Below are 15,076 nucleotides of genomic sequence, written 5' to 3' on the forward strand. Positions count from 1 at the left end.
TTATCATCTATATGGTGACTGTCTCTGTAACAAATAGAAGAAAGGACAGTCAAGTCAGTCAAAGTTTCATCTTTTAAAAAAATAGATGTCTTTTTTGCAGGACAATGTAGTGGTTTTATGGCAACGGGTCACATCTGCTACGGGATAATGACGGGGGTAAGCCAAATGGAACATGATGTATGTGCGTGTGTTTGTCTGTAATTGAGTGTATGTGTGCGCCTGTGCACGTGTGGTCGGGAGGGGGGAACTAATGAGTCTCCTATGAGCCATTATCCGTACCTTAGCTTTGCACTCTGCAATAATAAAAGCTAACATTGCAGAGCTCCCTAGCAGGAGATTGCAACACAACGCGCGCCTGGGCTAATGCAAGTGATAAAGCATTGGTTTATGATGGGCAACCCTTTTCTTGAATCAAAGTCAGTGAACACGATTGTTTCTTCAGCAGTAAAGCCAGATCACTGCAACTCACTCTAAAGTCTGAAGACATTTCTGAATGGAGCTGAACGTAGGGTCATAGAGATTGTCTGTTGGGGTCTGGGTCAGCTGACTATTGGCATCTGCACTACATAGTCTAATGCTGTCTGACCACTAAGCCAATTATGCCTTAGGTCTTAAGAGTGCACGGTGTCAGTGTGATAAACCCAAATCCAAATGGCACGAAAACTTGTTTACCTACTAGCTCCACAGATCATATCAGTTTTACTGGAACAGTAAAGTGTTTGTTTGGTTATTTATTGTAGATAAGCTTTAGAATATTAGATTTGCGTGTTGCAGAGTCTCCAGCGTGATATGGGCCACAATGCTGATCAGTCAATCACAAGAGGAGTGATAAAGGCACATAAAGGTCTGCGCACTCCGCCCATTTTGTCCCGCAATAAATAATATCGGAATTAAATGAGCCTCAGGCCACGAGCCTCCAATCTGAGATATCTAGGTAGAGAGAGAGAGAGAGAGAGAGAGAGAGAGAGAGAGAAATAGAGAGAGATCTGGATGAGTGGTGGTGAAGAGACGCAGAGTAATCCCGTGGAGTGAAAACAGAAAGAGATTCCTCGCAGCAGTGCAGCCCGGACAATAGAGTTTTGGTCTCTCCCCCCACGATTCCAGAGTGACCAAGTAAGTGGGTGCACATCCTTGATGTCACGCAAAACCCGGCTCCCCTTTTAGCTCGTGGTTTGGGGCGGAGTGGGGATGCTCAGTGCGCTCTGGACGCACAGCATGAACGAGGAGGAAAACAGCGGAGCGCACTAGTAGAGACTTTCCAAGAGTTAGCGGTATGTTAACGGCGCGAGGATGTGAGCTGAACTCGTGGTAGAATGGCCCCTCATCTTGCATGGATCTCTGAGGGATGGCGGCTTTTCACCACCACCACCACCACCACTACACCCATCACCATCACCACCACCAGCAGCAGCATCCGAGCGCGGACCTGCGCCGCCTCTTCCACCGGCTCACCATCGCGTCCTCTCTGAGCATCCTCTGCTTCTCCTTGGTCTACCTGTTCACTGGGTGCTGCGAGTCGGATTTGATAGAAAACGCTGACACCAAGTCCCCCGCGGGCGAATTCCTCGTGTCGGGGTCGGGATGGCCATACGAAAGGAACGGAACCGGCGCTGCCAAGGAGGGCACAGCCGCGTTTGGAGAAGGCGCGCTCGGCAGCGGTCACCCCGGGCTGGAGTCCAACAACTCGGGGAAAGAGTGGACTGCCATTCGTCGGCTACCCCAGGCTCTGATAATAGGGGTTAAAAAGGGAGGCACCAGGGCTCTCCTGGAGTTTCTACGACTCCATCCGGACATCCGTGCCCTGGGGTCCGAGCCGCACTTCTTTGACAGGCATTACGCACGGGGACTGGACTGGTACAGGTACGCACAGGTTACGCAAGCGATGTATTTTAACAACATTTAATATGCAAGTGAGTGTTCAAAAATTGTTTGTTTTTTCTGTCTTGTTACGAACTCCATAGACTATATTTAAATGAGAATATATTTTACTCTGACTGAAAATAACACTTTATATTAAAAACCGCCAAAGAATACATACATATTTTGAAATCTGATTTTTGGCGGTTTTTAACTTTGACTAAACTGCTACCAAGTGCTCCAAATGTTCAACTTGAAAGTACAGCAAGTTTGTGTAGTCAATACGTCGGAGAGCCAATTAGGAGCCTCTAACTTCCTCCTGAAGAAACCAATCTCTCTGTGCTGTTTGCATACCCTAACATATCCACAGCTATTCTGCCGAGGTTTAGGTGACAGTCAAAGAGACTTTGCCATCTGGCTATGCCAATCTGTGCATGCGTACGCGTGTGCGCCGGCAGTGCTTGCTTTGCGTGTGCATGTGTGTGTGTGTGTGTGTGTGTGTGTGTGTGTATACAGTATGGAGAGACGGAGAGGCCTCATTGGATGAGTTGTCACAGACCGGCAGAGTAATCATCTCTGGAGCCAGAGCCAGATGTTACTGTTGTCATGTGGCTCCGTTCTCGGCCTGTTCTACGAAAACTTGGAAATACTCAGAACACGCGCGCACGCACACATACACGCGCGCGCACACACACACGAGGCTGAGGGAGCACATTTCACTCAGAATTTCTTTATTCCCCTGAATTTATTAATTTGTGCCTCATCCACCTGCTCCAAATATGACAGATTAAAGATGCATCCAAATCTGCACTGTGTGGCGTGCAGTTAACCAGCTTACAGTATATTACTGGGGCTCACTGGTGGCATTGGCTCAGCTCTGGGAGCCTGTTTGGCGTGTCAGCAGCAATTTAACCTATGGCAGAGATAAAGTGATGGGATGAATATCTGCTCCCTGGCTGGTGTTTCTACTGTGATGAGGTCACACGCATACACAGAGAAAAGCATCAGCTAGTCAAAGTTCTGGGGTAAAAAAACAGAGCAAGGAAATTCCAAAAACCTGGACTGACTGATCTGGAAAAAGCCACCGTGGACTCTGCTGTCTGCCAGCGCGTCTGCTGTGTGGGTGAGTGTGTGTCGCTCCAGGTGATGTATACGTGACGCCAGATTGTCACATCTTCCCATCGGGCCAGATGGGGCTCGCTGCACGTCGAGCTACTTGACATCACTGTCAGCTCAGTCAATTGACCTTTGGCTCCAGGTCACTTTACTCTGGGAGTTAATGATGTGTTCATACCAGTTCATAACAAACACCACACGCCCAGAACACACAGACTGAGGCAGGGCTGGGTTATCCGTGAACCAGAAGGGTTGTACTTTGATTACTCAGTGAGTGGGCAACTTGCCAATGTATCCTTGAGCAAAACGCTGAACCTTGAGTTGCTTGTATTTGCTGTTTATTAAGAGAGAACTTTTAAGGGTATTTTAAAAGGTATTGTTAAAGATATATTAGTCACAGATGTATTTCTGAGATCTGGGAATACATTGCTCCACAACAAAGGGAAAGAGATTACTAAACTGACACTTTTACATACTGCTAGCTGAACTAATGCTAACAACGTAATCTGTTGTTTCTATCGATTGACCTCTACAGACCTCTATGTGGGCTGTCATTAAAAGGGCTGTAGTTTTGACAAAGTAATATAAGATGTGCCTTTATTGATCCCCTGATGGGGAAATTCAGACTGACGCAGCAGCTCCACAACTACCTATATGTCAAAAGAGGAGATTAATAGAAAAAAATACATATTCACATGGGCTTTAATTATTTTCATAGACATCCATGTGCCATATCTGATCATTAATTCTGAGTGATCTGTGGCAGTGAGACTCCGCTTAGTTCCACTCAGGAGATTACAACACAACAAACTGAACCCCACTCCGCTCAGATAAAGTCAATGACTACATCACTGTTACTCTTCTGTCGCCCTAAAAGCCCACCCAGACGATTTGAATGGCCTGGCAGATCTTTGCCAGAGAGTAACCAGTACGCAAGGAACTTATTCCAAGACAGCTTTTGTGAGCTGGAGAGCTTTAACACTTTATATGGCACTCATTGAAATACTTGGAAATTTCTAAATTTAAACCCTACAGTGCTGTTATCAAGATTAGTGAATCAAACATATATTGTTCCTTACTCTTAAGTGGTAAAGAAATGTAAACATGTATTTAGACCAGGGATGGCCAACTAAAATGGTGGAGGGGGCCACAACCTTTCATCAGCTCTACCAGGGGGCCACATATGGCTACAAACTTTCTAAGCAGATATATGACAAAAATGCTGTTTTAGATAAGACCTAAATATGTGCATATGTCTGTTTTTTTATTGAACCAACATACTTCACAGTATCTAAATTTCATGCTTAAATGCACATACAAAAATTTCAATTTATAATAAAGAGCAAACTTTTACAACAAAATCTGTTCTACTTCACCCCTAGCAAGTCAGTAGGTGTTGTGACTTTACCTGTTAGCTATCGAATTCTCTTTTTCGTGGTGTTTTTCCTTGCCGATCTTCTTCTTCTCTTTGGTGTTTAACTGCAGCTGGTCACCAGAATTATGCGCCATACTATACTTTATTGCCACCTACTGGCCCGGAGTTCTTTCTCGCCGGTGGATGCGCTATGGAGTCGCACCTGCCATCTAATGGTGAAATGCGTTGTTACAACTTAAAACTGTTTGGGATCAGTAGATAAAATGTTTTTATAATTTTCAAAAATTAATCCAGGGGCTGCTCTTGGTGCGGGCCGGGGGCCGCCAGTTGCCCATCACTGATTCAGATCATTAGAACATAAGTGTTGATTCAGACACTTGTCAACATTCACATTATTACATTAGACAACATTAGGCCTCTTCTTCATGGTGCCTAGTAAATCAGTTATGCCCAGCGTTCATGCAGAGGTGGACCTAGCAGGCCATATGTGACCTGAGAATGTTTTCCTGATCTTCTCTGATTGGCTGAATGAAAACCATATACTTCTAAACCTTACTGAGAGGCACAGGGATAGAACATAGCATGTGTACTGCAATTACCAAATATGATTTCTTGCCCCATAAAGGGTTAAGGCTAAATGTGGTTTTGAATCTAATTAATTCAATATTTAGATTTCAAACCTTTAAATAAGTACTTTATAAAAGGTGGTTCGCTTGCCAAAATGTGTTCACCGCTTTGTCAAGGCTATACAAAGAATTTTATATTCCTATATTAACTTTTTCTGTGTTCAAACATTTTCCTGCCGACACATTTTAGCTTAGCATGGACTTTTAGTTTAGCTTTGTGTTTGTCTGACTGCTTGTAATTTTTTATTTATTTCTTTTTTTGGACCCATTCCAAGATTTCAGAATTGAGTTTAGTAAGTACAGTGGCGATATTATTCATATAAAGTAGGGCCAAGAGTATTAAAGTAATATCCAGGTTGTAATTACCCAGAGTCCTTTCAGTCTCTCAAACGCAGGGTCAGCTGTAGTGCTTACCGAGTCAACATGGCATTTCCGTGTAGATGCTTTTTCTTTCAAACCCTATCACTTTAAATTAAAGAGGATGGGTTACAGTGTATCTTCCTCAGAATCACTCTTCCTCTATTCAAGAGTAAAATAACATTTAGCCCCAGCAGGGCAATTGAGATCAGAGCCCCCGACAAAGATCCACTAATGGCATTTGTAGCGGAGATTGGATCTGGAAGAGCGAAGCGATGAGCCCCAAGATGGACTGGAAGTTTCCTCCTTACTCTGCAGTCTGAGATCGATAGTGCTATCTCCTCGCCCTGACCTTGGGTTGACTCCAGCATTAGAGCGGTTAGCTCTGGTCAGCTCGGCTTCTGTTACAATTAGCAGGAAGCTTTATCCTATGCTGGCATAACCACCCCTCCCTCGCTCGCATAGGCACACAGGGGTCATGTTACACACGACTTTTTTTTTTTTTTTTTTCTCAGCACAGCTCTGGAGGAATCCATTAAAATTGCTCAGCTGGAAATTCACATCTCACTCGTGATGGGTTCTTGCTGAAAGACGGCATGACAGGTGAATAGAGAAAGAAAAAAAAGAGAAAATAAAATGAGGGAGAAAAAAAAGGGAGATAAGGTGCGGGCGAGCAGGAGGTTAAAGGTGAAGTAAGTGTTACCACAACCTCACACATCTCTGCTGACCTTTGCTTCAACCCGGGGGACAGTCATCAGAGCTGTGTGTGTGTGGGGGTGAAGGTTCTGTCACAGCCAGGAGACCGTTTTGTCCTCCAGACAGCTTGGCTGGTTGTATTTTGTTCTTGAGACACAGCGAGATTTATCAATACATTATTGACTCTGAGTTACTGGCACAGCTTTAACCTGAGAGGTTGCATTGTCAGTTATTTCCAAGAAATCACAAAAATAAATCTAAAAAATCATAGCGAATATGAGCCTTTTCAAAAGAAGCAACCAAGACCTTCATGTCTGGAGGCTGGCTTACAGCTGATGTGTATTACCGTATGCTAATGTAAAGCATTAATGATAAATAAGTATGACAAATCATCAACAAGCGAATTTGTTGTTGCCCTGCCTAAAATGTTTGAGTTTAATATTCAGTTCACACTCGTTTTTGTTTCAAAGGCATTTGCTAAAAGCATTAGCCAAGGGCTCCTCATTAGCTTGAGAGTCATGTAGCTGCTGTTTTCTTGTAGCCTGGTGTAGCCAGACTCAATTCTTATCACACTAAGACTCTGGTGGTAACATTTTTCATCCTATACAGAGAAAATAAAAATACCTCTGCATACAATTAGATAGCCCAACAACTACATACAGTACACTGTAATTGATAGCCGATAACAGACTCTAATAGTAGTTTGCTTCTAAACAAATTCAACCTAACGGCACACAGGTTATGAGTTTGACTACCTTGCTGTTGCTCTTCTGTCCATCACAGCAGAAATGAAAGAAAACCATTGAATAGATCAGGCAGATCTTTGCCCAAGCATACTGAATTTTCAGTAGAATAGATCCAGATCAACTGCGAAAAAAAAATTGTAGGTGAGGATGTTGGTCTGATTTAGCTAGTTGGCATATCTATTTAATTGTAGTGGCCACTCTGTAACAACCACTGTTCAGAGTTTTAAAAAATGATGTAATCGCCTGGCAAGAGTATTCCTTAACTCCCAAACTCATAGGCACAAAGGAAAAAACTTTCCAAACTTTTATGTGTATGGATCATTTCATGAAAAAGGAATCAGACATGTTTCCTCTCTCGGAGCCTTAATTAGTTTGAATTCATTTTGAGACATCATTCCTCTCAGGACAGACACTAACAGGAGCTAGGAGCTAAAATGACTCTGTCTTTAAAGAGTCAGCTGCTGTGATGGCACCGGTTCATTTGCAATTCATATTGAACTCGTTAAGGGAGGCTTTTAAATTCATACCCATACATCCGTGGCTTTGTCCTGCAATGACACAGCACATGGTGCTACTTGTGTTTTTGTGTTGGTACAATGAAATATAATTGCCATGCAAATCGCAGAAGAATGGCTGCCAAAACATTTGATGTTCAGCAGAATTGAGTGGGCGGGAATTGTGGGTGAACATGGGAGACAGATTTCTTGACCATGCTTTTTCACATTTTACATTTTTGGTATTTTTGCGCTGGCAACCTTTGTGCCTATGTGTTTAGTAATTAAAGCTATAGAACCGATTTCATTTTGGCAGCTGCATTGGGTTTTGTTTGTTACTGGGGTTCAGGTGTGGTCTGTCCTGTCCCCGTACTGTACCGGAGGTGATCACCATAAGGCCCAGACGGGTGGGGCGATCTGGCCCTCATTAAGGTTCTCCCCTGGGGCTTGGAAAGCAAAGGCGGGGGTTCTGGGGCCCCTCTATGATGGATGTCTCCTGGAAGTGGACAGGGCACAGCCACAATGGACCGACCCCTTAATGGTCCCCCATTCAGAGGAAATGGATGAGTAGTCCCCCTATAACACACGCATGCATACATACAAACACACAAATACACACCCAGAACTCATATTTGATGCATATATGGCAGTCATGTGTGGATAACGAACACAGTCAATATACTGACGCTTTTTGATTGGCTATCGTTTCCTTATTGGATCAAATCTCAAAGCTAGACCAGGTTTTACATCTTTGATTATGCACACTCTTAAATCCCCCAAACTGCATATTTTTCCGAGGTACATGTGATGAACGCCGCAATTGCTTTACACACACACAAGAAACAACACACATCACATGACACAGCATGCTACAGAAGGGGATCCAGAGGGCCCTGGCTCCCCCTGTCTCCACCTGCCACTCTCAGCCCCAGCTGAGACCCAGTACCGTATTACCATTCCCAGTCCCAGTCCATCCCCTTATATTTAAACCAACTACCCTTCATAACCCACTCCTGGCACACGTAATCCCCACTGTTCCTGGCTGTACACCATCCACACCCACCCATACATAGTTAGCCTGAGCCCCCATAGGATCAATAGCCAGTGGCCTTGGCTGGCCTGAGGTATTTCACCAGGGACGTGTGCTGAAATATTGGAAAATGGCTGACAAAAGAGAGGTTCCTCAAAGGCAAACAGGGGCTTATTATAAGCTGCCGGATAATCCCTGTGTTCAGCATACTGGATGTTTGATCTTGCACTCAATACTAAATGAGCAGTATAAGTATGTTGCTAAAACAGACAGGGGGTTTAAGCTGCCAATTAATTCTGCTGTCTGTTTTTTGGGAGGGGGGGTTGATTTCCTCTCTAGTCTCTAGTCAGTTCTGTTCACCTGCCAATGCTTGGTTCTAACTAGCCAAAGGTCAATACAATTCCACAGCCCCACTGTTCAGGCACCCAAGCCATCCGTTGAGAGCCACAACTGTAGCCAGGAAGGAAGGAAAAAAATCTAGCCCCCTCACTCTGACTTGCTCGCCTCTCAAGTTACATTAGCTATACCGCCACAAAACATATTTGGGACGTAATTTGGCATAAAGTATTTAGGTCCTTGCTCAAGTCACCTTACACATTTCCTGGCCCACAGTAGAGCTCCTTCCAAAATTCACCTTTTCCCAACGTGGGACTTAAACCCACAAGTTTGGGATTAAGAGTCTTGTGCAAGTAGCTAGTACTTTGATACTGAAATAAGCCAAACAAATGCAAATATATTATATGCACGTTTCTTTTACTTACTTTTAACTACTTTTAATTGCACAGCACAGAACCTGACTGGTCAGTTCTTGGATGCGGGTTGGATGGTGATTGGCCGTCACATCCAGGATTAACCAAGACTGACCTACACTTAAAAATGGCAGGAAGAGCCAAGGCCGGAATTTATGATTTGCTAACTCTGACATTAGCTCGCTAATGATTACATTCAGAACACAAACTTAATTCACAAAAAATAAATAAATAAAATCAGCTGTCAATCATGATTGCACGCAGTCTTTCACTGACAAGAAATGACTTATAAAAACAACACAGACAGTACGCTACGGCCATATTTAGCCATTTTATCTGTCAATTAGTGTGTCTGTGCTAACTTCATAGCAGAAGCATATTTATAAAAGATCTTTTCTTTTGATGGTGCTCTTAGGGGCAGTAATTAGCTCTTTGTGCTTAGGTAATGGTATGGGGCTCTTGGCCTCGGAGGCTATTCACAGACAGATTGCTAATGGAGGCGCTGTTTGTATCCTCTCCCATCGTTCCTTCATCAGTCAACCTCCCCTTTCATTTAAAACAGCAAATGTTCTTAGATACACGCACACACTCTTTAAAGGGTCTGGTTAAAAAAAAAAAAAAATCACCACACCCACCTCTTACATCTTCAGAGTGTTTGTGTGCATATGCGTGTGTGATTCTCTTCTTTAAATGTGTATTTGACTGTGAGGAATGGGTCCACTGGGAGACTAGCAGCATGATAGCAAATGCTTGTCTAATGAGTGAATAATGAGTGTACGTATGCGTTTTTGCAGCGTGTGTTTGTGTGTGTGTGTGTGGCCCTGCGCACATGCTTCCATGTCTGTGTGCGTGTGTGTGACAGACTGCGTGGCTCCTCCTGCTCAGGGTATTGGAGTTAAAAGGGAAGTCTTCAGGCTAAGTGGTGGTGAGCACTGCCTCACACCGATCAGATCAAATGAAATCACCGTGTGTGTGTGTGTTTGTCAGATCCGTGAAAGCGGGGCCCGTTCGGAGGGTGGGGAATTTATTGTGGATGTATTGACAGGAGGTTGTGTTGCAGGCACATCGGAAACCTGAGCCGATACCAAAGGACAGTGAGAGCATCCTGCCCTCGCTTTTATCGGTTGTGTGTGTGTGTGTGTTTGTTCCCTCTGGTCACTCTCTCTGTTTGTCCTTCTTTTATTAACCTCGCATTTAAAACTCCTTGGGAACATTTTTTTTTTTAATTTGTCTTTTGTGATACACTCCTAAAATAGCAGACAAAGCATTAGAAGAGAGACATAAAAAAACATGGGCATGACAAATTCAAAACCAGAAACCGTATGTAATTTTCACACAGCAGCAGTGGACAGATTAAAGCTGCACTAATAAATGTATTTTATATTCACAATGGAACAAATGTTATAATAAATGTGTAATGTAAAACGTGTTCACAAAGCCATGGAGAATCATCATCAAACTCAGCCGAGCATCTTTCAGCACGATATCGGTTTTACGAGCCACTGTTTTACAGTTCTTCGTTCTGTGCAGCCCTTATTTTTAATAAAAAATAAATTCACTGTGCATAGCCAGCTCATCACCGAATCACAAATTCAGCAGCTAGATAATGATCACAGTGGAATATTTTATAGTTTTTTTTTTTTTTTTTAGTTATTTTTCTCATGGGTGTTGGAGACCAAAAGCAGAGACAAAATGAAAGTGAATGGAGGACTTTTATATGTTTAAGAACAGTTTATATGTCACTTGAGTGCTCATAAGAGGACAAAGCAACTCCAAGATTCAAGATTTAAGATACAAAGATGGCGTGTAGTGTTTTAGCTTGGCCCAAGTCCCATCCACTAACATTGAGGAGGTGGCACTTATGACCTACACTGCAGCCGTCACCAGGGGGAGCTCTACTGGCTATACTTTTAAGGAGCTGTTCTGCCGTCCATATTTATACATGGTCCATGTATGTCAAAGACTCAAGAGCAAATGAGAGTGGAAACTATGAACTGAAATGTAAATAAAACTTAAAAACTGAAAATGTCTTGCATAGCACGGCTTCACTCCAAAAAGAAAAAAAAAAGTTAATGCAGCTTATGTTTGGCAAATCCATTGTACAGTTTAATACAATATTGTATTAAGGAGGTAATATATTTAAGAGGATTTGGCTGATTGAACTGTCAAAAATCCATATAGTGCTAAAAGGAATGTGAATACTGGAATTACGGGATATTCAGATAAAATGCATTCAGTTAACTTAAATCTAAACCAGATCTGATATTCACACTTTGCATTTGCAGTTTTAGACAACCACTGATTAGTGTTTACACATGAATTATTAGGGTTAGCTATTAGCACACTGCAACTAGTGCAGAAGATATCATCTAAAAATCTTATGTATTGTACTGATGATATGGTCTGGTGATTCATGGCTTTTTAGGGCACTGCTGCTGAGGCAAGGTGTGTTTGGTCAGTCAGTCGGTCAGGTGTGTGGCAGGTGTGTTGGCAGATGTCCCCGAGTCCCCCAGCCGGCGCTGTGGGGCCTCTGGAGTCATTTAACTCTAAATGAGTCCCATCTGCTGGGCTTCTGTCGAGGAGGAAGAGATGAGCAGAGTGAGACACGCTCCAGGAAAGGCTGGTGTGTTTATGCAGCGTTGGTGTCACCTGCCTGCTAGTCTGGATCACTGGAGATTTACTGCATGGACACTCTGATGTGAGTGTATGAGTCTGTGTGCTTGTGGTCCCCCTAGGGGATGGCATGATGGGGTAACATCAATGTTTATGCAATAACAGGAAAATATTCGTATATGCCCATAATTAAACCCTGTTTACAGGGCTAAGCTAATAGCTTCATCCTTTTAGAAAACATACATTCATTTTGTGCCAAGAGTTAAATAAGAAAATTGACACCTTTCTCATATCGGCCTATAGTTATTTAGTTGAAAAACAAGGGACAACCACCATGATTAGCCTAGCTTAGCATAAAAATAGGGAAGATTATATATATTATATATGTATGGTAATGATATGTCAGTTTTGGGTGTTATGAACGAAGTGGAATGGACCACTGTCTTTTAATGAACTATTATATATCCATATATTTAATTCTGCCATTGGCCTCTAATTCTCTAAATTAGGGGTCTTCAATGTTTTTCAGGTCAAGGACCCCAAACCTGATGGAGAGATTAAGTAGGGACCCGTTACCTATTATACGTATGTGTTCTGTATTAAACTCGGCCTAGTGCTATTCATAAATATACATGATTAATATCAATGTTAAGCTATCCCTTGTCCCTTTATATATATTGGATTCATGTTAATGTGCATTTAACAATGTTTAAATTTGTGGGGGAAATTTAAAAAAATATATAAAAAATGTCTAATCAGCCAAAGATTTTGCACCTTCAGTTCCTCCGCAGACCCCCTGTTGAAGACCTATGCTCTAAACTTGTCCATCTATATGTGCTTCCAGGAGTATGATGCCCAAAGCCCTGGACGGCCAGATTGTCATGGAGAAGACACCTCGTTACTTTGTTACCGTGGAGACGCCAGCACGAGTCCATGCCATGTCGCAGGACGTGAAGCTGATTGTGGTCGTTCGTGACCCCGTGACCCGAGCCATATCAGACTACACTCAGATCATCTCCAAGACCCCCGACATCCCTCCCTTTGAGAACCTGGCCTTCAAGAACCGCACCACAGGTACACTATGGCCCTGGTGCATTGAAGGCACTCTTTGCCAACATTCATAATTCCTCCTTTGTATTGTCTACTGTAATTTATATATATGTATTTATTTGACTTATATTATTACAGCTGTGTTTTGATATTCATTATGGTATAGCAACTACCACTGACAAAGAGTTCACACTTCATCAGGCATCAGGCAATTGTGTCAAACAAATGCAATAATACAAAGAAATTATAATACAGATCAGCATAGACAGCGAAAACATTAAAGATATCGGTTGAATTTGCTTTGCACAAAAACTGGAATGTGTGTCTAATTTTGAAAACCTTTGACAGCCATGCTTACACTGAGAAAAAAAAGGCAAACTATTCTGATGTGCTGCAGAGCCAGAGTGTTACGAGCACTGCTTCTTTATAAGTACTTCACGAGCAGTCAGGAATGTGAAAAGCTTAGATCTGTCAGCCTTCTGGAAGGTGTCTGCTTCTGGCAGGTGACCCTTGCCATTTCTGAATTGCTCCAAGTCTGGCCACAATCACCAGCCATAACTGTCCCCTCAACTAGCCCTTGACGTGCAGCGAGACATTCAGTGGTATTCATCTTTGAGTGGTCATAATGTCTTGGCCCATATGACTTAGCTAGAAGGTGTAAAGAACTGACAGATTTTTGACAAATCACAAACCTTTCTGTATCTCCAGGTCAGATTGACTCTCTCTGGAGCCCACTGTGGATAGGCCTGTATGCCCAGCACATGGAGCGTTGGCTGGCCTGGTTCCCCAGGACTCAGATCCATCTGGTCAGTGGGGAGAGGCTCATCTCAGACCCGGCCGGCGAACTGGGCAAAGTCCAAGACTTTCTTGGCCTCCAGAGAATAGTCACAGACAAGCACTTCTACTTCAACAAAACAAAAGGCTTCCCCTGCCTGAAGAAGCCGGAGGGCAGCAGTAAACCCCACTGCCTGGGGAAGACCAAAGGGAGGACGCACGCCTCCATCGACCCAGAGGTGATGCAGAGGCTGAGGGATTTCTACAAGCCACATAACCAGCGCTTCTATCAGATGGCTGGACAGGACTTTGGATGGCAGTGACCCTCCGACTGTCTGGGACTAGACGCTTCTGTTGGCACTTCACCAGATGGAAGTCTGTGTGAATCTGCCGTCTGAGACAGACGCAACAACTCAGAGTGCAGAAAAAGCAGCCAATTATCTGCTTCTGAGCAGCAGAGCGGCATCTCACTGACTTGATAATGAAAATTGTGTCACAGTCATTCAACTCTACCAGTCAATCATGTTGTTAAGGCAGTCGTGTCATTTCATATTGTATACCGTAGATGTTCAGTCCAGTTGGTCAATAAGGTTTTTCTGTGGGAAGGTGGTCACGAGACAGTGGTTTGCTATAGGTTGCGGCTCTATAAATGTGAGAACACAGTGTAGCTTTTTAGTGTCTCTGGTCTGCAGTTTATTCCCAGTGCTCCATAGGCTGCAGGCGCAAAAGGAATGCTAGAATTGACGCTTTCTCTCATTCCCAAATCTCCATAACGTTTTTTCTTTTAACTGTCTGTTCTCCAGTCTCACTGGTTCAGAATTTAAGAGCAATCAACACTTACTGACCACCATCCTGCATACATTGTTTCCGAAAAAAATAAAGGGAAAATGAATCTTTTATGTGGCAAGCAGCAGAGAGGTGAGCGAGAGAATCTTTGTATGAGCTCAGATTTGACTGAGTGGTTTTGTATTCTTGAATAATGAATGTGGATAAATGGATGGAGGGAAATAGGGGTGGATCACTCGGCTCTTTACACATTTATGTGCCGGGCATAGGTTAGAATCCCTCTGCAAAATCAGCCAACTGTGCTGTACCGTGAGGGCAGAAAAGAGATAAGCAAATGAATACAAGACCAGGTCAAACCAACGCGAAGAAGGTTCCACCGATCAATGGCCAGCAGCGTGGACGTGGTGTACGAAGTTTTCGCGCTTCTGCTTACAGGGTTGTCTGTTTTCAGTTTGCATGTATTTGCACTAGTTTGAAAGCATAAAAAATAAAGCTATTTTTAAGCAAAGATGTCTTTTTCCCTCACCGTTTCTTTGCTCATTGTTTGCTGATTGGAGTGCAGTAAAGATTGGTACAAATTGCTTTGCTCAAAGGTTGCAAGGAATCTGGTGAATAATAATAAAATAATAACTGGATAATTATTAAACCATTTTGTGTTTGGCTTCTCTGTTGTTTCGCTACACGGGTGACTGAGATCGAAAGGATTAAATAAAAATGACATGTATGTGTGCAATGTGTACCCAAGCAGTCGCTGCCAAAGTCATGGCAAGGTAACACCGCCATCTTGTGGTCAATAAAGATTTTTTT

At 43.1% G+C, this 15,076-nt stretch overlaps 1 protein-coding gene across 1 annotated transcript; it reads left to right on the top strand.

Moving 5' to 3' along the window:
• Positions 1-978: 978 nt before the first annotated feature.
• hs3st3l (heparan sulfate (glucosamine) 3-O-sulfotransferase 3-like) lies at positions 979-14,918 on the top strand. Its single transcript, XM_047610106.1, has 3 exons — positions 979-1,860; positions 12,504-12,733; positions 13,418-14,918. The coding sequence occupies exons 1-3, from the start codon at positions 1,346-1,348 to the stop codon at positions 13,804-13,806; spliced, it is 1,134 nt and encodes a 377-aa protein (XP_047466062.1). The 5' UTR covers positions 979-1,345; the 3' UTR covers positions 13,807-14,918.
• The last annotated feature ends 158 nt before the right edge of the window (positions 14,919-15,076 follow it).

Source organism: Mugil cephalus, chromosome 16, assembly GCF_022458985.1.
Source record: "Mugil cephalus isolate CIBA_MC_2020 chromosome 16, CIBA_Mcephalus_1.1, whole genome shotgun sequence".
Taxonomy (NCBI): Eukaryota; Metazoa; Chordata; class Actinopteri; order Mugiliformes; family Mugilidae; genus Mugil; species Mugil cephalus.